This window comes from Ahaetulla prasina, chromosome 6, assembly GCF_028640845.1.
Source record: "Ahaetulla prasina isolate Xishuangbanna chromosome 6, ASM2864084v1, whole genome shotgun sequence".
In the NCBI taxonomy this organism is placed as follows: domain Eukaryota; kingdom Metazoa; phylum Chordata; class Lepidosauria; order Squamata; family Colubridae; genus Ahaetulla; species Ahaetulla prasina.
The window spans coordinates 51,533,211-51,557,352 of NC_080544.1; the positions used below are offsets into that span (position 1 = coordinate 51,533,211).

At 38.6% G+C, this 24,142-nt stretch overlaps 1 protein-coding gene across 4 annotated transcripts in view; it reads right to left on the minus strand.

Moving 5' to 3' along the window:
• Positions 1-6,543: 6,543 nt before the first annotated feature.
• Positions 6,544-24,142, minus strand: part of FHIP2A (FHF complex subunit HOOK interacting protein 2A) — a 38,879-nt gene continuing 21,280 nt past the window's right edge. For all 4 annotated transcript variants that reach the window (XM_058188287.1, XM_058188288.1, XM_058188291.1 and 1 more), the window contains 12 exons: positions 23,226-23,510; positions 22,110-22,306; positions 21,751-21,865; positions 21,578-21,654; positions 21,277-21,469; positions 20,125-20,294; positions 15,231-15,374; positions 13,377-13,467; positions 12,587-12,730; positions 10,386-10,526; positions 9,972-10,075; positions 6,544-9,883 (listed from right to left, as the gene is read on the minus strand). In XM_058188287.1, the coding sequence (XP_058044270.1) occupies positions 9,778-9,883; positions 9,972-10,075; positions 10,386-10,526; positions 12,587-12,730; positions 13,377-13,467; positions 15,231-15,374; positions 20,125-20,294; positions 21,277-21,469; positions 21,578-21,654; positions 21,751-21,865; positions 22,110-22,306; positions 23,226-23,510 (1,767 nt within the window). In that variant the 3' untranslated portion in view covers positions 6,544-9,777. The remainder of the gene's footprint in view (positions 9,884-9,971; positions 10,076-10,385; positions 10,527-12,586; positions 12,731-13,376; positions 13,468-15,230; positions 15,375-20,124; positions 20,295-21,276; positions 21,470-21,577; positions 21,655-21,750; positions 21,866-22,109; positions 22,307-23,225; positions 23,511-24,142) is intronic.

A 24,142-nucleotide genomic window follows, 5' to 3' on the forward strand; every position in this document is an offset into this window, starting at 1 on the left:
CTGCGCCGGGTCAGAGGCCGCAAAGGCACGACACGGTCTAAGGCCCCGCGCGGCCCGTTCCCAGGCCGCAACAAGTTCCTCAACCGAGCCGTGAGCCAGACCCTCAGGAAATGGCCCAAGCTCCGTCCGGAACCCATCCGGGTCCATCAGGCGCCTGGGGCGGAACCAGCGTGTCGGCTCCGTCTCCCTGCGGTGGTGAATGGCGGTCAGAAAGTCCAGGCGAAGAAGAGAGTGATCTGACCATGACAAAGGTTCAATGACTATTTCCTTTAAGTCCAGATCTCTCAACCACTGACCAGAGACAAAAACCAGGTCCAGAGTGCCACCCCCAATGTGAGTAGGGCCATCAACTACTTGGGTCAGGTCCAAGGCCGTCATGGAAGCCATGAACTCCCGAGCTGCCGTCGATGAGCGGAAGATGGCAAGTTAAAGTCCCCATGACTAAAAGTCTGGGGTCTCAACTGCCACCCAGCCAGCACCTCCAGGAGCTCGGGCAGGCGGCTGTCACGCAGCAAGGAGCCAGGTGCGTGACCAGCAAGCCCATCTGACACCTATGACCCCACCTCACAAGAGGATTCACACCCGGCAATCTGAGGTACAGTGGTCTCCCTCGGCTCTAGACTCTCTTTAATAACAACCGCCACCCGCCACCCCTACCCTGGGCCCTCGGCTGATGGAATGCACGGAAACCGGTGGGCACATCTCGACCAGGGCACGCCCCTTCAGTGCCCAACCAGGTCTCCGTGCGCCTATAATATCCACGGCACCCCTGAATCTGATCATGTATTAGGGGCCTTATTGGCCACGGACCGTGCGTTGCATAACATCAGGCGAAGGCCCAGGCTCTGAGGGTCTTGACCATCCGGGGCAGGAGAAGGGAGGGATCGGGCGCGCGATCGCCTGCAGACATCGGCGCGCCCCCAGAACGATCGGTCCCCCTTCCGCCATATCTGCCCCTCCCACTTACCGTGCAAATGGAACCACCCTCACCAAAGGCGTAATCCCCCTATAACCTCCGAACCCATTACTGAACCGCCACGAGCGCAAGGACTGGCTCCCCACCCGGCGGGCTACTCCCAATACCCGCCCTAACCCTCCCACCCCCTCCCGACGGGTTCTCTCCCCTACCCGTGAATCCCTCCCCTCCCAACCCTTAAAATCCCCATTAAAACTCCCTTAAAAATTTCTTAAAACAACTAATTAAAAGCCCTAAGCCTCCTATTTTAGCATGCCACCTCTCGGGGCTCCAAAGCCCGTCCTCAAGGTGGGCCCTCGATAGTATGGAGGCCAAACCCGAGAGAGGGCGTCTCGCAGGGCAAGAAGGTCAGCCGCCGTGGCGTTCGCATCACCAAGAAAGTCCGGCAGGAGGCCCATCCTGGGCCGGTCAAGATGGTAACAGATGATACAGTGACCACAACCGGTCTGTCAGTCAGTCCTGATGGGAAGCAGTCAATAGTGATCCTCGTGGGGTAGAAAACAAAACCATTCATTCAGTCAGTTCGCCACCCATCTATAAATAGTCAGGGGTGGACTAAGGAAGAAGGAGAGGAGGGGGGGCGGACCGATGGTAGAGATGTTAAACAGGCCGTCCGCCACCTTGAAGCGCCGAGGTAGGCCGCCGCCACCGGCCACCTCCGCCCGGCCGTCGTCACCAAAGCGTCCCATCGCGCCGCATGAGGCCACCGACTTCCCCCCCCAACTAGGAAGGGACGCCAGTCACCCCACCGACGCCAGCGCCAGACGAAAAAGCCAGGCCGCCACCGCCGCCAGAAAACCAACAAAGGCCGACGGGGGCCCGGTAGGCCCTCCAGATCTCCACTGGGCACAACTCCTCCTCCGGGGCTCCGGGGCTCCTCCCCTCGCCCCTGAAGTCGCCCGTCATCCATCTTCCTCCACGACTGAAGCCTCCTCCATCAGGGCGGGGGATCTAAGGGGGGCCAAGATGTCAAAGGCCCCGCCGCCGCCGTCGCCGCCGCCGCCAGAATGCCAAAAAGGGCCGGCGGCAGCCCGGCAAGCCGCAGGCCGCCCAGCAAGCCGCCCGGCTAGCTGCCAGGCCGCCACTGCTTCCTCCCAGGCGGGGTCCAAGGGGGCCTGAACATCAGAGACCCCCCGTCGCCGTCGCTGCCGCCGCCGCCACCGCCGCCGCCGCCGCCGCCGCCGCCGCCGCCGCCGCCGCCGCCGCCGCCGCCGCCGCCGCCGCCGCCGCCGCCGCCGCCGCCGCCGCCGCCGCCGCCGCCGCCGCCGCCGCCGCCGCCGCCGCCGCCGCCGCCGCCGCCGCCGCCGCCGCCGCCGCCGCCGCCGCCGCCGCCGCCGCCGCCGCCGCCGCCGCCGCCGCCGCCGCCGCCGCCGCCGCCGCCGCCGCCGCTGCCGCCGCCGCCACCGCCAGACCGCCGAAAAGGCCCACTGCCGCTCCCCCGATCAGCAGGGCGGCGCCATCTTGGACATGCTCAGTAGTCAGTAGTAGTAAGAAGGCTGAAAGGGGTATAAATTGGTAGAAGGCTGAAAGGGGTATAAAAGGTAAACACGTGACCCAGGGACACTGCAACCATCATAAATATGAACCAGTTGTCAAGCATCTGAATGTAAATCACGTGACCATAGGGAGGCTGAAATGGTCATGTGAAAACGATCATAGGTGACTTTTTTTAATACCTTTATAACTTTGAACAGTCACTAAATGAACTGCTGTATGTCACGAACTATCTGTAGTCAGCTTGTGAAATTTTGCTGCAGCCACTGATCAAGTGGTCAGTTGTTTCATCCTTTTTTTTATTACAAAGGGAACATGTGCTGTTGTTTGCTACATATTTTTGTCTTCATGCAATTAGTTGGCAAATTATTGTATAAATAATACAATAATATTTACAAAATAAAGCCTTTGATTTCTTTACCAAATATAAGAAGAAACGAAGAAATGAAAACCCTTGTGGAAACTATATGATAGATCAGAAGCCATTGTGGAGTTTCTAGAAGTGAAATAATAGATTGTTAACAGAAGGCCTTGAAATTTAACTCTGATGTTGGCTTAATTTGGTAACCATGTTTTTCAACTTTTCAACTAGTTGTTACCATATTCAAATCTAAACCTCAGTCTGTTTCCAATGAATAATTCTGGCAATTTGGTCATTACGCTGCTTGTACACGTAGTCCTCAATTTATGATCACTGTTGAGGTCAGAATTTATGTTGCCAAGTGAAAAATGTGTTAAATGAGTTTTGCCCCATTTTACAACTTTTCTTGCCACATTTAAGTGAATCACTGCAGTTGTTAAATTAGGAACATGGTTGTTAAGTGAATCATGGCAATTGTTACATTTGGAACACGGTTGTTGAGTGAATCGCTGCAATTGTTAAATTGGGAACGGTTATTAAGTGAATCACTGCAGTTGTTAAATTGGGAACGGTTGCTAAGTGAATCACTGCAACTGTTAAATTGGGAACGGTTGCTAAGTGAATCGCTGCAATTGTTAAATTAGGAACACGGTTGCTAAGTGAATCACTGCAGTTGTTAAATTAGGAACGGTTGCTAACTGAATCACTGCAGTTGTTAAACTGGGAACGGTTATTAAGTGAATCACTGCAGTTGTTAAATTAGGAACACGGCTGCTAAGTGAATCGCTGCTATTGTTAAATTAGGAACGGTTATTAAGTGAATCACTGCAGTTGTTAAATTAGGAACACGGTTGCTAAGTGAATCACTGCAGTTGTTAAATTAGGAACACGGCTGCTAAGTGAATCACTGCAGTTGTTAAATTAGGAACATGGTTGTTAAGTGAATCACTGCAGTTGTTAAATTAGGAACATGGTTGTTAAGTGAATCACTGCAGTTGTTAAATTAGGAACATGGTTGTTAAGTGAATCACTGCAGTTGTTAAATTAGGAACATGGTTGTTAAGTGAATCACTGCAGTTGTTAAATTAGGAACATGGTTGTTAAGTGAATCACTGCAGTTGTTAAATTAGGAACATGGTTGTTAAGTGAATCACTGCAGTTGTTAAATTAGGAACATGGTTGTTAAGTGAATCACTGCAGTTGTTAAATTAGGAACATGGTTGTTAAGTGAATCACTGCAGTTGTTAAATTAGGAACATGGTTGTTAAGTGAATCACTGCAGTTGTTAAATTAGGAACATGGTTGTTAAGTGAATCACTGCAGTTGTTAAATTAGGAACATGGTTGTTAAGTGAATCACTGCAGTTGTTAAATTAGGAACATGGTTGTTAAGTGAATCACTGCAGTTGTTAAATTAGGAACATGGTTGTTAAGTGAATCACTGCAGTTGTTAAATTAGGAACATGGTTGTTAAGTGAATCACTGCAGTTGTTAAATTAGGAACATGGTTGTTAAGTGAATCACTGCAGTTGTTAAATTAGGAACATGGTTGTTAAGTGAATCACTGCAGTTGTTAAATTAGGAACATGGTTGTTAAGTGAATCTGGTTTTCCCATTGACTTTGCTTGCCGAAAGGCCACAAAAGGTAAACACGTGACCCAGGGACACTGCAACCATCATAAATATGAACCAGTTGTCAAGCATCTGAATGTAAATCACGTGACCATAGGGAGGCTGAAATGGTCATGTGAAAACGATCATAGGTGACTTTTTTTAATACCTTTATAACTTTGAACAGTCACTAAATGAACTGCTGTATGTCATGAACTATCTGTAGTCAGCTTGTGAAATTTTGCTGCAGCCACTGATCAAGTGGTCAGTTGTTTCATCCTTTTTTTTATTACAAAGGGAACATGTGCTGTTGTTTGCTACATATTTTTGTCTTCATGCAATTAGTTGGCAAATTATTGTATAAATAATACAATAATATTTACAAAAATAAAGCCTTTGATTTCTTTACCAAATATAAGAAGAATATAAGAAGAAACGAAGAAATGAAAACCCTTGTGGAAACTATATGATAGATCTTTGTTAGAAAAATGAGGTTGCAAAGAAAAAAACTGGTGTGTGTGTGTGTGTTCCTACGGGATGTGTATAAGTCTTCAAGCTTCATAGATTGCCATAACTGGTTTTTCAGAATGGAACTTTGCAGTGTCTATCTGACTTTTAGCTAGTATAGTCTCAAAATTCTGTTCTGCCTCTAAGGAAAAGTATCTGAGTCTGGATTTATAAACAAATCTTTTATGTATGCCTCAAGTGGAAAACATTATAAAGTCATAATGAAGTATGTATTAGACATGATTTAATGGCAGCCAAATCCATATGCTTTTTGTACTGATCCAGAATGGTTTAAATACCAATTGTTCCGAAACAATTGTTTGAGAAAGCAGCTTTTAATTAAGGTTTTATGCAACCATTCAAAAACCGAACATTCTGTAGAACTGTGTTGTATGGAATCTCAGTAAAATATTTTGAAAAGGGAGAAATTGTGCTATTTGAAGAAAATTATATAACAAAGTACCGAAGGTCAATTGTTGATTTATTTTCCTGGAATATTCAATCTATGTACTTCTGAGATTGTCAAAAATCTATACTTCATGGCTGTTTTATTCTGATAAAAGCTAAAAGGTAAATAACAAGATAAATCAACATTTTGGTCTCTTAGACTTATTCAGAAAACCATGGAAGGCAATAAGGCTTACCAGGGTTGCCACCAATATCTGCAGTCACCATAACATAACATAACATAACATCAGAGTTGGAAGGGACCTTGGAGGCCTTCTAGTCCAACCCCCTGCCCAGGCAGGAAACCCTACACCATCTCAGTCAGATGGTTATCCAACATTTTCTTAAAAATTTCCAGTGTTGGAGCATTCACAACTTCTGAAGGCAAGTCGTTCCACTTATTAATTGTTCTAACTGTCAGGAAATTTCTCCTTAGTTCTAAGTTGCTTCTTTCTTTGATCAGTTTCCACCCATTGCTTCTTGTTCTACCCTCAGGTGCTTTGGAGAACAGCCCGACTCCCTCTTCTTTGTGGCAGCCCCTGAGATATTGGAACACAGCTATCATGTCTCCCCTAGTCCTTCTTTTTGTTAAACTAGACATACCCAGTTCCTGCAACCGTTCTTCATATGTTTTAGCCTCCAGTCCCCTAATCATCTTTGTTGCTCTTCTCTGCACTCTTTCTAGAGTCTCAACATCTTTTTTACATCGTGGCGACCAAAACTGGATGCAATATTCCAAGTGTGGCCTTACCAAGGCATTATAAAGTGGTACTAACACTTCACGTGATCTTGATTCTATCCCTCTGTTTATGCAGCCCAGAACTGTGTTGGCTTTTTTAACAGCTGCTGCACACTGCTGGCTCATATCTAAATGGTTATCCACTAGGACTCAAAGATCCCTCTCAAAGGTACTACTATTGAGCAAGGTAGCACATATACGGTACTGGTGCATTTTGTTTTTTTGGCCTAAATTCACTGTTGAATTTCATTTTGTTAGATAGCGCCCAATGTTCAAGTCTGTTCAAGGACCCTGAAAGTTTCTGAAGTGAGAGGCTGGATAGACAAACCAAAGGTATGAAAACATCTTTTTACTTCTGGCGGTCCCTTCTCCATGCAAACATTCAGATTTCTTCAAAAATAAGCAGTCACTTGTTTAAATTACTTTATTTTTATGAGTATCCCTTTTGAATCCTTCATGCACATTTTCAACATAAAAATCTTTTAACTAAATCGTCTGACATAAGTTATAATTGATCTATAACGTGGTAATTCCAACAGCTCCTCAAGAATCTACTAAATTTTGGCAAACAATATCATCAGACTAGGCAAAGTCCAGTAGGGCTGGATGAACATTTTACACTTGATGAACTCAACTCATGGATGGATAAAGGGAAGTTTTCATAGCAGTAGGCAACATGGCATATGGTTTATTAATCATAGCTATGCTGTTAAATGATAGTAATCCAATCTTTTTTCACACTGAGAGACCAATGAAAATATAGTGTTTGCATTGTTTGTGTCAAATAAGTTAAATGAGGATTTTAGTTTATGACTGAAGAGATTCAGCAACTCCTAGAAAGCTGTCATTCATTTTAAAAGAAATACCATAATGATTGTACAATATTGAAATCTTTGTCTTGGTAATACTGTAAGCAAATACTAGGGTTTAGGGTCCGTTAATGTACAAATATACATATGTAAACAGGTAATGTACAACCAGCCTGAAGTTGTATCTTGCATCACAACTCTGAAATTGCACCAATGAACATAGTATGAGAATGCTACAAAGAAAAGATATTATTTAGTAAGCTAATACACTTATAATAGCTTAAAAAGAAAGAACTATCCTACTCATTCTCTCATGTTATTACATATCCAACATCAGAAACTAAACTAACATAGATACAATTAATAACAAATAGATGAAAGTTTCCTTTATTTACATAACTGTGCATCTAGGATAAAAATTAAATTTTGAATCATACAATTCCAGCTTTCTTCATCCATTCACGTATATAAACAATGTTTTATCTGTAATGGTAGTAAGTACCAAATAGATATCTCTAACCTCTTCAACCCTAGTGGTAAAACTGTAGAACGTATTGTATGTTTATCTGTGTGAATAATAAATAGCCATATACAAATGCATGAACACACGCAACAAACACTCTCTCTTCAGGCTGAGGGTTGTCATGATAAACGTAATTCAAAAAATTCAAGGAAGAAAATAACTAGCCTTTTTTTTTTAAAAAAGTGCATGGAAATAAAAACATTTAAAAGATTAAAAGAGCTCCATTTTGGAAAGAAAATTCAATCTGTTTTTATAAAAATAAAATGTTTCTTCTAAAATTTATGGATACATAAAAACAACTCAATAAAAAGAGAATGAGAAAAGCTTTCTCTAGCTTTGAAATGCATATTGTGGCAAAGAAAACGTTAACAGTAAGAGAATATATGAAAGTTTTGGTTCTTTAATATTTCAGGAATTTACTGGCAAAATGAACATATTTATACTTAGTGGATTTCCTTAAAGTGTATGGCAACACAATTCAGGCATTAATTGTAATGCTTTAGAAGACATGAATTTTAATATTAGATATTTTCTATAACCTTTCTAATAGGAAACAAGACATTCTTTCTTCTTACTCTGGGGCACTTTGATTTCTGTGTACTCCAGAATGATTTATCTGGACAACATGGACTATACTTTTCAGCTAAAAGTACAATGCCAACAATGCACAAAATGGCTAAAGCATTCAAATGGTAGTATGTCCCTAAGACTGAAGAACATTACCCAAAATTTAAAAACATGGCTAATTTGCATGCATTTACACAAGTTCCACTATATTTAAAAGATTTATAATAATCTGACTAAATTACTTATACCTGTATAAGTTTTAAAATTATTTCCTGAGTCTATCTTTTATTAGCCAAATTGAGCAGCCAAATTCACGAAGAAAAACATACCTCTCTTAATGTGAAGAGGAAGCCCTATTAGACAAGTTTTAACATAATTTTAATTATCACACTGTAAATGTCTATATTTAAGTATAAAGTTCCACTGTTCTCTAGCAATCAGTGTTTGTCCCTGGCAAATTTCTGCAACATTATACCCTGGTAGGTATTGGTTTTAGTGCTATTCCCTGCCCCGCTATCCCAAATTTACATCAATCCAAACAATATAATTAGCAAACATGTACGGAAATTATTATGAAGGAAGAACTTTAAAATTCCATTAAATACTGAAGACTTAAAAAAAAAAAAAGAAAGAAATATTTTGGAATAAATTTGACTTAGTTGTACTCATGGTACAACAAATAAAGGAAAAGTGATATAAAGAAAGCATTTTCCCCATGTAATGAGCCTATCAATCCCAACTTGGGATTTTACATGGAGATAAAAACCAATAAAAATATTATAAAAGGTATACAATGTACTTATTCTTATTTTTCAATCTTCCATGGAAGATCAGAAGAGATAAATAACAATAATAACAACTTGGTTTCCCATCTAGATTATTTGGTGTGCCAAAATAAAGAGCTCTTTACTCTCTCTGACTTGTAATGAATTTCTGCAAACATTAACATCACATCTAGAAGTCAATTCATTTGTAACAGCCTGCAAGGATTCTGAGTAAAATAACTTATCAATTATCCCTTGTGGTAGATGATAAGCCTTTCAAATTAGCTGGATAGTAAAGTAATTTAACAGCACAAAACCTGTGAATTTTCAACAATAAATAGGTACAAAATAGGTCTCAGTGAAACAATCATATAAAAATTATATGTAGCATAACAAGAGATAATGAATAGGTATTCAAATAAAACCTGTGCTAAACTTGGCATCAATAGGGAGAAAGTATTGAAAGAAAGTGAAAGATAACAGAGTGAAAAAAAAATCTCATGTTTATAAATTCTGAAACTTCTTGGTTTTTTTTCTCCAATTGCCTGAAATATTTTAAAACACTTTAATCACTTACTGTTTTTTATATAAAGAGATAAAACACACCTTAGCTATGACACAAAAACTATTATTTAAAGCCTATGAAGCCTACTATGTGTATATATTTATATATTTAAAAATTCCTACTTCCCAGAAAATTATTAAAAGAAAATATTTTAGTTAAAGTCCCAATCTATATAACTTCTGAAGCTGAACTTTTTTAGCTAGTGTCCCTTCGATTGAATTGATGACTTGATGTCTGCTTTGCATTTCCAAGTTGCCACTGCCAATGAATAAAAACACTTCTACAATTTGAATGGGTCCCATGTAAACTTTCCAAATGTATGCCAATGTTTTGCTTTTTTGCTTTCTTGCCTGGGAAAATTTAGTAACCATTTCTCACCGAAACACTACATAATTGTGAAGTTTTTGATTGCTGCTCATGGTGCTGATGAAGAGTGGTATTTCACAAACGCAATTGCAGCCAGTTCTTTACAAAACTCTTCTAATACTATCACACCTTCAAGTAATGTCATGTGATCAACACTGTAAAGTGAAGACAAGGAATAGATTTTAAAAGCTGTACAACATCAGTAGGAAACAATCTGTTTTGACTGGTAGTTAATATACTTACATAGGTCCTTCAGGTTCTAACCCAAGAAGACGTTTCCTGACCAATAGAAGTTTAGGTGTGAAATCAGGTATACGCTGAATCCGTACCATGAGATCCCCAACAACCTGTATATCATCCACAAAATATTGAACAAAATGAAGCAAAGAATCAGTGTAATTATATGGATCTGAATCTGCTGATAAGGTATCAAAATTCAACTTTCTAAAGTACTGTACATATGGTCATATATGGGCTTCATGCAATTCAGATGGATCCCAAGAACCCTATCAAATTCCCACTTTGGTCCATCTGATAAATTGCATTGACAAAATGATAAACATAAACAAGAGTAACAGCTGCTTTCCATTTCCAATTGCTCAGCAGCAACACCATTCACATAAACACAACTTGAGACTGATCAGATGGCATACTTACCCTAACAATTACTGAAAAAAGAGAACGGCAGCCAGAAGCCAGATTTACATAGGGATCCAAAAGGTATTCATGAATATGTGGATGTGGAAACAAAGAAAGCTTGGACAATACAGATGTAACTTGTAGATTGACATCATATGGCTGTGGTAAAAAGAAAAGATATTTCCTCAATATACACATTCATTGTTGCAGGTACCTGAATTTCAGCAAAAAAATTACTAGCTCTGCTTTTATCCATATGCAAGATTTACAATGAGTAATTTTTATCAACCATGCGAGCACATGGCTTTAATTGTCTTGATAAAAAAAAGCCATTATATTACTCAAAGAAAGCCAATGGCTGAGATTTCAGTTTTATTTCTTTAGGGCAATAATTGGTTTAAAGCTATCAAACTGTAAGCATAAAAGGGACAGAAGGTGTACAATGGATCTATTATTACTGTTTAGACTATGCAGGACAGAAGGTTTCTATGTGTCCTATTCAATACACCAGTCGACGGTCATCTGTACTGATGATCATCTGTGGCGATTGAGTGATTGTTATGGCTGCTGTTGTAATGCTACTAGCAGGCCGAGTGCAGCATAAAGAATCTGTATTTTCTTTCTGTCTCTATTTCTGGTCCTTGAATACATTTTAGCAAAAGCGAGGAAAATTATCATTAGATGAAGCTCTCAGAAATTGGGCTGACGGAAGAAAATAATTTTCCTAATGTACTACCATTTGTTTGTTAGCATGCCATCTCCTGTCCATGGGTCAAGAGAACATTCATATTCCACTGTTATTATATTAGCAACCCTGTAAGAAAGATTTGTGTTAGAGACAGTAATTGATAATTGAAGTGGTGTAGGGTTTCTTGCCTAAGCAGAGGGTTGGATTAGAAGACCTCCAAGGTCCCTTCCAACTATTCTATTCTATTCTATTCTATTCTATTCTATTCTATTCTATTCTATTCTATTCTATTCTATTCTATTCTATTCTATTCTATTCTATTCTATTCTATTCTATTCTTATTATAATGGGTTTTTTTGTATCAGCAAAATGTCCACTTTATCCTTTGTTCCTATAATCAGTTGTTATAGAACAGTAAGAGAAATTCAATCTTGCAAATACTGAAAGCAAGAAATTTTCAGACTGTGGCTACACACAGATTGCTTAGGGCCTTCTTAGACATTTCAGTTACATAAAAAAACTGAAAACTGTTTGTGATTAGCAAAAAACTATTGATATCAACATATTGGGATAAGCCTCCAGAGGATGTTGGCTTTGAGAACAAGAGAACATGCACAGAACATATGAGTTAAATCTGTAGTCAGGAACTATCTTACACTTAAGAAATAAAGTGTGTAAATTTTAGACAGCCAAGATCATGTAATTTGGAAGTTGTAGATATAGAATTTCAGTTTCTGAGTAAAAGAGAATCAGGAAAAACATCAATTATTCAGTTCAAGAGGCCAATGCTAATAAATCAACAGCTATATACAAGATTGTGTCAAAGACTGAAATGGTATTTATGGATCCGCAAAGCAGAATCTGCATCTGCAGGAAACTACTATGGCATGTTTTATAACAGGGGTCCCCAACCCTGTGGGCAGTGAGGGGTTTTCAGCCAGGCTGCAAAATCGGCCAGCAAGCGTGCATGTGCATCTTCACTTGCGCGAACAGTAGGCGAGTGTGAATTTATTACATTTAAGTGAGGGACAGGTGTGCTTGCTGGCCACCTGCGTGGAACCATCCTTTCATAAAGTTGGGGAATTCTGCTTTATAACATTAGTAAAGACTACAAAATTGTTTTATGTCAATAGAATTGCATTCAATTGTAAATAAATGTTCACAGACATACTGTTAAAATAATAAAATCAAGTTTTTCATTTTAATCTCAAATGGGGATGCAAGAATATTTCTTTCTAATTTAGATTAGCGTTTTAGGCTTAAAAATGCAGCTAGCTTCCCTTATTTTAGTATAATGTAAAATACTGATAATTTATACTGTCCTCTCCTTTTAATCTGTTCAGATTCTATGATTCTTAGTTCTTTTATTTGAGGGAATGACCAACTCTTTAAATCTGAGTTTATGAACATTCAACAGTTCTCAGATAAACAAAATTACTCTCTGAATTCTACCAATTTTTCCACCATTAGATATGTTGTGCCTAAAAAACAGCTATATCACAAGAGGAAGCAGCACAAAATGCAGATCTACCTGATCCAGAATTTTGCCCATTCTATCAAAGAGTACTTTCAAGAAATGTCCTTCAAAGAATGCAGCTTCTAAATTGCACTTTTCCAGAGATTTAGGAGATCCTGGCCATTCCCATCGTAAGCATATGGAACAATAATCCCGAAACTGAAGAAGGAAACATGTGATTACTAATTAATAAATTAAAGAAAAAAATAGTAACTACAAGAAACACTTGAATAATCAAGTACTTTTTAAAGATCCTTTTTAAAAAATTCTAAAATAGCAATAAGCAAGTCTGTCGATCTATCTGCATTACAGTATCCTTCATAGAATATTGTAAACAACACTGTGAACTTAATTGATAAATGCTATTTTCTTTTTTGTCAGACTACAATTATATATTTAAAGAGTACATAACTAAAAATACTATACCGCAAATATCATTTATGGAGAAAAATTAAGGTACTAATTCAAGGCGATTTGAAAATTGCAAAACACATAACAGTGTATTTCAATCATTACTTTATCTATCAAGCAGTATGAATTGAATAGCAAATAAAAATGGTGTACGTTAAAATGCTATAAAATTTAATGTACACCATGTCCATTTACTACTCAAATACTGCTTCAATTCATACTCCTTGATAGATAAAATAAAGAATGAAATATACTATTATGTGGTTGCTGGTTTTAAAAAAATAATAAAGTAAACTGTCACATAATTATGTAACCAAGTAAAGTTGGCTTCTGTTTCCCCCTTGTCTGAAACCATCATATTATATATAAAATAGCATTTTCTGTCTTTACTTACTTGTCGATGGGCATCTCTGAGGTAGGTATCATAACCTGTTCCTTCCACGTGGTAGGAAGATTTGGCTTCATCTGGTACAAGACAGAGAAAACTGCAAAGATATATAAAACAAAGATACATAAACCAAATTCTTCCTATGCCTTTACAACAATGAGCAACTCAAATACTATTTAACTTATGTTAGTTACATGAATTATTGTGGAACAGAATACAAAGAAATCTGTTGAAGCCTTTCATTCAATCTGATTACAAAAATTTTGAACTTCTGGAAAACAATGTTGTTCTTATTTCAGTTGGCACAATATTTATTTGTTTTCTGTCCATCAATTTAAATGCCCTTTAGAAAGCAAAACCAAACATAAATTTAAAAAATAGAAAAAACTGGTATCATGCCATGATCAAAGGAGTATTTCATACATTTCATTCACATATGCATACATGCTATTTTAGGTACACATATGCACAAATGTTGAAAAGTCTGTCCCTTTCCTTCGCTGTACAGAATGTTAAAAGATCAATTTAGTATATTTTTGCATTTTTCCTTTATGTTTATCTATTTTTCACTTGAAAATAACAAGCTAATTATATAATTACAGCACTTACAAAACCTGCATTAATATCTTATTAAGGACTTCTTTCTAAAATTATGGATAATATCATTGTGTAATATTTACAAATGATAATGAAATCTATAACTGAATGAATAAAATAATTACTTTAGGAAAATAGATGTTTGGGTTTAGTAGAAACAAAAATTGTCTCAACCAAACATTCTGGCTGTTTTAGAACCAAGCCCGAGACAAGACAGTGAGATCCAATGATGTATTTGCTTAGACTAATAGAATCTTGCCAAACTAAAATTGTAACTTTCTAAGGTATCAGATATATCCTGATAGATTCTGGGGTTTGTTACGCTCAACCATCCTCCCTCCCTCCCTGGGCCAGGACTGGGCAGTTTCTGTCTCGGAAAGAGTTGGCAAAATCCCCCCTGTCTGGTGCTGCTGCAAGTGCACATCCCATCAAGACTGAGATCCTACTGTCCGTTGGAATTACAACAAATTATGCCAAAAATTAGCTGTTTTTTCTAATGAATTGAAGGAATAAGCATTACCATCTAATGGCGTATCTGTCAGGATTTCCTCATTAGATTTCTATAGTAATTCTGTACTCTAAGAAGCTATTTGTAATATTTTTGTTATTTTTCTTAAATGCAGTGGTTGAAGAATAAATATTGTAGCATAATCAAAGCCCATATATTATAACTAATTGTGTGATTTTGAATATATTGAAACAGGCTTTAAATATTAAAGATTTCAGGAAACCAGCTCAGGAATGGAAGTCAGTCAATCCTTTCTGATTGATTCATTATATTCAGAGCTATCTACTAGCTTGTACTTACCCTTCTCTACCTTGCAAACACTATCTTTTGATTGTCTCTCAGGTTCAGTGAACACACACACACACACTACAATACCTCTAACTCTAACCCATACTGTTACATGATGGCTTCAATTAGAAAAAGTAATCAATTAATCTTCTCTCCTTTAAACCTTTAGTTCCACCATATAGTAAACTTTTGATTTAACAGAATAATGTGATATAGAAGTTAGCTCATTTGTAGGAATAGGTAGACTCAGATTCAAGTCTAGCCCAAGCTATGAAAAACTCATTCTTGTGAGAAAAAAATGGACAAGAAAATGCTGTGCATGTCACATTTACTCCTGGAAGGTCATATAGGAATATAACAAACGATTAATAAAATATATACTATACCAATCATTTTTATTGCAGAAACCTAAGGCAATTGTTACAGTATTACTAACCTAAGAACAAATATTAGGAAGTTTAACACACCTATTTACAATTTTATGAACTTCAGTCTTCCCATCAGTTTTTGGATGATCGGGGGTTGTAGGTGGTGAAGCACTAAGCCACTCTTGATTTGACAATATAGTATCAGGAGAAAGATCTGTAAACAAAGGATCTTCTTCCAGGTCTCTGTAGAAAAATAAGAAAGAATAAAAGTTAATGCTTTCTATTTGAAAGACAACTTTATGTCTTTCAATCTGGAAAAAAATTACATCCATTCTGTACAATTTCTGCTTCCTTTCCCTTTCACCTACAGCCTTCAACTCATGAGCAGCTTTTTAAATATGTTCCAAAAATAGCTTGAGTAGACATGAAAACATTCTGTCACGAAACAATCACGAAATAGGCCATTCCAACATCAGAATATTTGAAGCGTGAACCACTTCAGAATTAATTACCTAGAATGATGTTTCTGCTTCAAACAATATCTACTTTGACAACCAATACACCACTGAAGCAATTGCAGAAAGATACTGTATATCTAGATATTTATATGGCAAGGGAAAAAGCAAGAGTTAAATGTATAAATTTTCAAGATGAAAAAGAATGAGGAGGATTGGGCTTTCCTGCTTTGAAATTGTACTTGCCTGCTGTTTGGTTTGTAAACTGTTTGGTGCTGTTTGGTGTGCAAACTAAAAGAACTTTAGAAACAGAAGAGCATGACCTGAGATTTGGATGGTATGGTTTATAATGGTATTTCAAAGTTAAGGTTAATGAAGACTTTAAAAACCATTATTATTGTAAGTGCCATATTCTTAATATGGAATAGATACAAACCAAGGCTGTGCCTGAAAATTTCTTTGTGAGTCTTAGAATAAGGATTTTATAGGAAAGAAAAAACAGTGAAAGAGAAACAATGAACCTATCTAGAGTTGTCAGAACAAGAAAAATAAAGATGAAAAGAGAACCACTGACTGCAGAGAGATTTAATTTTCAATTATTTTTATATGTACTATTAAGAGAAAGTAGACAAGAGGACATTAGGAACGGAACAACATAAGATGAAATTTGAAACTGAATTATATGCATAGGGTGAACATCTAAAATGTGTAAACTTTTACTGAAATTTGAAACAAAAAAAGAAGTTAAAGGGAGTACAATAAAATGGGTTAAGAATTTTGGTTATAACATACAGAGACCAATGGGAAATATGTGGGCTGAAAGGACTGAAAATAAAATTATATTACAATTTACAAGGTAATTTTTATAAAATGATATACTGTTGGTACATGACACCAAAAAACTATCTAGAATATGTAAAGGTACCATATTTTTCGGTATGTAAGACGCACTCCCCCCCCCAAAAAAGTGGGCGAAAATGTCTGTGCGTCTTATAGAGCGAATGTTGCTGAAGGCCCGCCCACCAGCCAGGCCCCACCCTTCGGCCTCCCAGCAATTTGCCTCCTTGCAGCAAACAGCAAACAGCCTGGTCAGCTTCAGAACAGCCTGATTTAGCACGAGCAGCTGATTGGCGGTTGGATCTGCCTCCTGGAATACCGCCTATCAGCTGTTCCAGTCTGTGGGGATCGCTGCCACCCATCGCCTCCTCTGCAGGCCCCATTTTCGGCCTCCGCGTGCCCCACAAGTAGGAAAATTGCTGGGAAGCAGAGGCAGATTTTGTTTTCTTCATTTCATTTCATTTCATTTATTTGATTTTTATACCGCCCTTCTCCCGAAGGACTCAGGGCGGTGTACAGGCAAATAAAAAACAGATAAGACAATATTTTATAAAATGCGAGATTAAAAAACTTATTATAATTTGCCTAAAAAATTTAAAATATATAGAAATTAAAACCCCGTTTAAAATTAATAATAAAAACTATAAAATCCATAAAATTTAAGCCAGCCCAGCGAATAAAAGATGCGTCTTCAGTTCATGCGAAAGGTCCAAGGTCAGGTATTTGGCGTAAACCCGGGGAAGTTCGTTCCAGAGTGGGAGCCCCACAGAGAAGGACCTTCCTGGGGCCGCCAGCCGACATTGCTTGGCGGACGGCACCCTGAGAAGTCCCTCTGTGAGAGCGACGGGTCGGTGGGAGGCATATGGTAACAGTAGGCGGTCCCGTAAGTACCCAGGCCCTAAGCCATGGAGCGCTTTAAAGGTCATAACCAAAACCTTAAAGTGCACCCGAAAGCCACAGGTAGCCAGTGCAGTCTGCGAGGAGGGTGTTACATGGGAGGCACGCGACACTCCCTCTATCACCCGCAGCTGCATTCTGGACTAGCTGAAGCCTTGAGTGCACCTCAAGGGAGCCCCATGTAGAGAGCATTACAATAATCCAAGCAAGAGGTAACGAGTGCGTGAGTGACCGTGCACAAGGCATCCCGATCAAGGAAGGCGCAACTGCCGAACCAGGCGGACCTGGTGGAAGGCCCCTGAGACGGCCGTCAAATGGTCTTCAAACGACAGCCGCCATCCAGGAGGACACCTAAGTTGCGCACCCTATCCTTTGGGGCCAATAACTCGCCTCCAACAGTCAGCTGCAGCTGCAGCTGACTGAATCGAGATGCCGGCATCCGCAGCCACTCCGTCTTGGAGGGATTGAGCTTGAGCCTGTTTCTCCCCATCCAGACCCGTACGGCTTCCAAACACCGGGACAGCACTTCGACAACTTCATTGGGGTGACCTGGGGTGGAGAAGTACAGCTGAGTGTCATCAGCGTACTGATGATACTTCACCCCAAAGCCACTGATGATCTCACCCAACGGCTTCATGTAGATGTTGAACAGAAGGGGCGAGATAATCGACCCCTGCAGCACCCCACAAGTGAGGGCCCTCGCGGTCGACCTCTGCCCCCCTGTCAACACCGTCTGCGACCGGTCGGAGAGATAGGAGGAGAACCACCGATAAACGGTGCCTCCCACTCCCAATCCCCCCAACCGGCGCAGCAAGATACCATGGTCGATGGTATCAAAAGCCGCTGAGAGGTCTAATAGGACCAGGCAGAGGAATAACCCCTGTCCCTGGCCCTCCAGAGATCATCCACCAATGCGACCAAAGCTGTCTCCGTGCTGTAACTGGGTCGGAAGCCGGACTGGAACGGGTCTAGATAGACGGATTCTTCCAGGTATTGGGGTAGCTGGCACGCCACAGCACTCTCTACAACCTTCGCAACAAAGCGAAGGTTGGAGACTGGCCGATAATTTCCCAAAATAGCCGGGTCCAAAGAGGGCTTCTTAAGGAGGGGTCTCACCACCACCTCTTTCAAGGCGGCAGGGAAAACCCCTTCCAACAAAGAAGCATTTATAATCCTCTGGAGCCAGCCTCGTGTCACCTCCTGAGTGGCCAGCACCAGCCAGGAAGGACACGGATCCAGTAAACATGTAGTGGTGCAGAGCCTCCCCAACAACCTGTCCACGTCCTCGGGAGCCACAGGGTCAAAATCATCCCAAACGGACTCAACAAGACGTGCCTCCTCTCCCTCGCTTGGATCATCCCAATTTCGGTCCAGACCATCCCGGAGCTGAGCGATTTTGTCGTATAGATAACCACTAAACTCCTCGGCACGTCCCTGTAAAGGGTCATCCCGCACCTCCTGATGCGGGAGGTCTTGTTTTCCACCCCAAAAGCTAGGTGCGTCTATAGTCCAGAATGTCTTATAGTCCAAAAAATACGAGGTGCATTTTATAGTACAAAAAATACGGTAGTTCAACTCTATGATGAAGATGTGGAAAAATGAAGGGTCATTTTATCAAACTTAGTAGACTTGTAAAAAAGCTAGATTTTGGGTTCAATAGAATAGAATAGAATTTTTATTGGCCAAGTGTGATTGGACACACAAGGAATTTGTCTTGGTGCATATGCTCTTAGTGTACATAAAAGAAAAGATACGTTCATCAAGGTACAACATTTACAACACAATACATATAGTCAAATACATATAGTTTAAAAAGCATTTTAAACATTAACATTCCACTGAAACCAGAATTTTTTTTGCAGGGACTAATGGACAGACAATTAGAAAAACCTTACGGAAGATTTCTTTTCTAAATGCTAACTTAAGAAAATTATGTTCAAAAATAGAAATTCTCTAAAATACCCACAATGGAGAAATGATTGGTGAAGATGACAAAATTTGCAGAGATGGCAAAATTGACGATAACTACATTTGTTAGTGATTGAAAACTCTTTATGGATTTTTCCTCCCTAAAAATAGACAAAGTAGAAAAAAATGAACTTGTGATTTATGGGTTTGATGTTTGGAAAAGGTAAAGAAAAGGTAATTTCTCCAAGGGATCCTTAAAAAGCATAAAATATAAATGCATTTGTAACTTATGTAAAAAAAAAAGATTAGAAAACACTCCTATTTTTACTTTCATTTTTCTTTTTTTCTGTATCTCTTTTTATTCCTTAATTCCTTATCAATTTTCTTTATGTTTAATGTATTATTTTGTAACAAAACTACTCAATAAAAATAATTTTAAAAAATGAAATACACTGGCAACCTGGGTAACTCCTGCAGCAATGGTGTAACTTGGCAGTGCCAAGACTGGTTAGTAAGCATGCAGGCCACAGCATTCTAGACCAGCTGTAGTTTTAAAATAGTCTTTAAAAGTAAATTACAGTAATCTAATCAGAGATGGCAAGAGCATGAATGGCAGTCTTTGGAGTACCCTGTTGCAGATACGGTTGCTGTTAAATGGGTAGATGTACAGTCTTCATTCATATCTATTGCATGAAACAGCAGTACTTTCATGATTTTTATTTCTACTCTTTAACTACTTGTGATCTATTAAAATAATACAAACATTAAATCTATATTCTCAATTATTTATTAAAATAAACCTATCTGAAAGTAAAATGATTTTAGATTTTTTTTTAAAAAAACTAATGAAACATTATAGCTACTTTAGAGGAAATTCAGAACAAAATAAAACATACACTGCTCCTGGTATCTGCCCATTTTCTACCACGTCTTTATCTTCTTGGCAGGGTGGTTTATATTCTGTATAGTTCCTCTCTTCTAAATTTCTAAGAACCAGGTTATAAAGAATGTGTTCATCAGGCTTTTGCAAAAGATGTTCAAACACTCTGAGGGTCATTATGCTGATCTGTAGAAGTAAAGGAAAAAAGACATTAAAAGATACTGGAAAGGGTTAATTAATTGTCTTTTTCATATGTGTTCTAAATATCATTATGTTTGTCACTGATAGAACAGCTCTACAAATTAATGTATAGAGATACATATTTAATTTCCAATACTTGGAAGGTAAGTTTTGATTAAGACAAACATAATTGTTACTATCTCCTAATTCGGGGCTCGTTATAGATGTAAATTTAGGAAAAGCTGCTGTAAAATTATTTTGGAAATCTATCTGAATGAACTATTCTAAGTTAGGGATGGAAAATTGTCATCCCTCTCCAGTACCGAATTAGTATGGTTTGTATGGCTGTTACTGAAATTGCAATTCAGCAACAACTGAAGGACCACAACTTTCTCATGCATATTCTATTCTATAGTATTCTGCTTAGAGAATGGAAATAAGACACACCGCAAGTTCAAAGTAGCACTTAAGCGAATGTTACAGGCTTCCTAGCCTGAGGCAAATCTTGAGGTATTAGTCCTCTAATTGCTAGACCAGCAGAGCACTAGGTTATCAGTGACTTGCGCAGCCTTTGAAAGTGCTGACAGGCCTTTCTACCTCATGATTTTCCACTTCCTTTTATCCATCTCTGCATCACATCCCAAAATGCTAGTATCCTATATTTATCCGATAGGAAAGGAAGCACATATGCTAGGAATTGCATACAGACTTTTAAGTATTTGTTTTTCAGTACTTTATGGGTAACTCTGAATTATTTATCTTCAGAGTGGTCTGCCTATTTAGAAAAGAGACTATTAGAAGTGTAGTAGTATAATCTTCAGTTGCATCCAATCTTTTTAAATATATATTTACTTATGGTTATCTGGTAACTAAAGATGAACTATTTTGTAATGCTGTTCAGCATTTAAAACTTAACTTATTAATACACATCTTGAACACCATTTGTTTCACAACAGCATTATGCACTTGCTATATCTGAACTTCTTACCTCATCTGAAATGTGATCACAGTGCTCAATTAAGCGATGTCGCAATGGATGCCTGTTGACATCCATTAGTTTTTCCGGCTCCCGCTGCTCTCCAAGGATGAAGTAAACCATTTCGTGAACTAAGGCATCTGATGAAACTTGACGAACGATACGGTGCAACAGGGCAGTTGAAGTAAGAATTCCAATCTCTGAACTGATCATAACAAGAATTTTTAAAAACAAATTGAATAACACGGGTTCCTTCATTAAAAATAAAAAGGATGGGGGAAGCCCACTTCATTTTTCAATGGATGATACTCACGTTTGCATTAGCTGAGGTTCCATCACGCCAATAAAAAAACGTTCCCGCACTGAGATTGCCATGGCAACAGCAGTTGTCTAAAATATAGAGGATATCAAGATGTCATCTTCATGATTTACAAACCATAGCTTTGTGAACTTGTTTTGGCAATTTCTGATCCAAGTATCACAAACCTTGTGAGCTTCCTTAATGAGTTGATCGCAGTAATCAAACCAAGATAGGAATGAAATCAGAGCTCTTTTGCCTGGGAAAGCAGATGCATCTTCTTTGTAGTTATACGAGTCCAAACTAGAGTGCAGGAAATGAAGGCAAATGAAACATATTTGATATTTGCTACCATTATAGCATAATGATAAGCAAGAGTTCTAAACATTTATGGTATGTTTTATTATTGTATTGATACTGATACTTTTTCCAACTGAGAGACATTTAAATTTTAACTGATCTCAAGTATAAGGTAAGTTATAAATATAAGTCAATCTACAGCTTATGTCCAAAAAGTAATACAAACATGTAAGGACAGAATACTTACCCCCAGTTAATGCCTTCGACTGTTTCAATATCTAAAGGATCCATTGATTGAGGGAGGGCTTTGTAAAGAGAGGCCAGCCTATCGGTCAGCAATTCACATAAACATGTACTCTGTGTTAAGCACTTGGCAGCTGCTGGTTCAGGCAAACTCACTAGAAGCATTAGGCCTTCACAAGCTTTCACTGCTATTCGGCCATCCTGTGAAGGAAGATCAACAGATTTTACTAAGTTGAAGCACATCTAATTATATGCTTTCCATGACCTAGTCTTAAAAAAAAAATGACAGCAAGGCTAAAACACAATGTAGCGACGGGTATTGAATTGATTACATAATATGATATGAATGTATATGTAGGATTAATTTTGCTTATTTATTTATTATACATACAGATCATCACAATCAGGATTGACCCTGTTTATACAGAGTAACTTAGAAGTTTCCGTTCTCAAATGCAGCTTTACTAACCTTAAAAAAAGTGAACGGGTTTCACCACACTTCTAGGATGGGAATGTCTATCAGGCAACATGGCTAACAAAATGGGATAGTTTAAACAAGTTCTAAAAGACCTTGTTAATCTAAAGGATTATTTAGTAGAATGGGTACTAATAGGACACCATTCAGAACAAGTCTTAAAGAACTTACAATAGTGATTCTCTAACTCTGTAGTATACCCTCTGGAAAATAGTGAATTAATGTACTGACTCTTCTGCAAAGAAAACTAATGGTCTTGCTGGTATTGATGTTAATGTTGTATAAGGAATAAACCACTTTTAATCATTATATTTCTTCCATATACAGGAATTCTCAGACTTAGTTGCACAACAGCCCTCCTCCCCTCAAATAAGGTGCATGGGGTAATGCCTAGATTTGTTCGCACCTTGCCTGCCCAGTGTGACATCTTGATGCCCCACCCTCAGTATCTTACAATTTACTAGAAATCCTGATCCAGAGTTTGAAAATCACAAATTAGAGCAAATTTGTGAGGATTCCTGTGAATTTTGGTTAAAATGGATCTGTAGCCATCATGATTACTCAGCAGCCAAACAATCACCAGACAGAGAAATGATGTTTCTCTTTAATCCAAAATTAAATCTGCTATAATAAATAGACACTCACTGGGCTTTTGGTAAGCTTGAGCAGAGAATTCACCAAATTATAATCCCCATGTGGGCGAACAGCTAAAGCCTCTGGAGATAAAGGGATGTTTAATTCAATTTGATTTGCAGACAAATTATCTGCCTGCTGAAGGTCATTTTCTCTCTCTGCTTGCTTTGTCCTATTTGATTTTTCTTCAGATTGAATGGACTGTCCTGTATCTGTCACTCCAGAATCTTGCCCTTTTACGAGGTCTTCTGTGACTGAGTTTACTGCATCTTTTGAAGCCAATCCTTTCTGCTTGTTCTGAAAAAAAAATTAAAATGGAAAATTACAAAGATAAAATCAGTGTTTGGTTTGTAGCAGAAATATAGCACGAAGAAACCCAAAGGAAATGAAGAAACAGCAGAAGAAACCTAAAATGTTAAACTGATTTCTGAGGGTCCAAGTTTCTAAGTAATTAAAATGCATTTGAATCAAATAATGTAACATAAGGAAGCTTTTCATTATGCCTTTCATATTTTAAGACCGTTTAATCACAGAATGTATTTTTGATTTTCAGATCTTAGAGCAGGAAAAAAAACCTGCCTAGTTTATTGCATTATATATTTTGTACAGACTGCTGAAATTTATAAACATCAAGCAATCTTCCAGAAACTTTAGCCTGATTATACAATCTATATACAATCTTGTATTTATTTGTAACCTATACATTTACATACATACTTCAATTATTTTTTTAAAAAATACCCACACATTATCATTTGATTTGTTAGCCTTGGTGGTTTACTTCTTCTGCTTCTTATCTAATTAAAACATACTTCCCATCAATCTGGTTAGTCAGAATTACCAAATAACATATTAAAAATAGAAGAAACAGGACATCCTTCAACAATTTAAAAGTGTGCTGCAAAATTTGCTACAAATTGTACAATCAG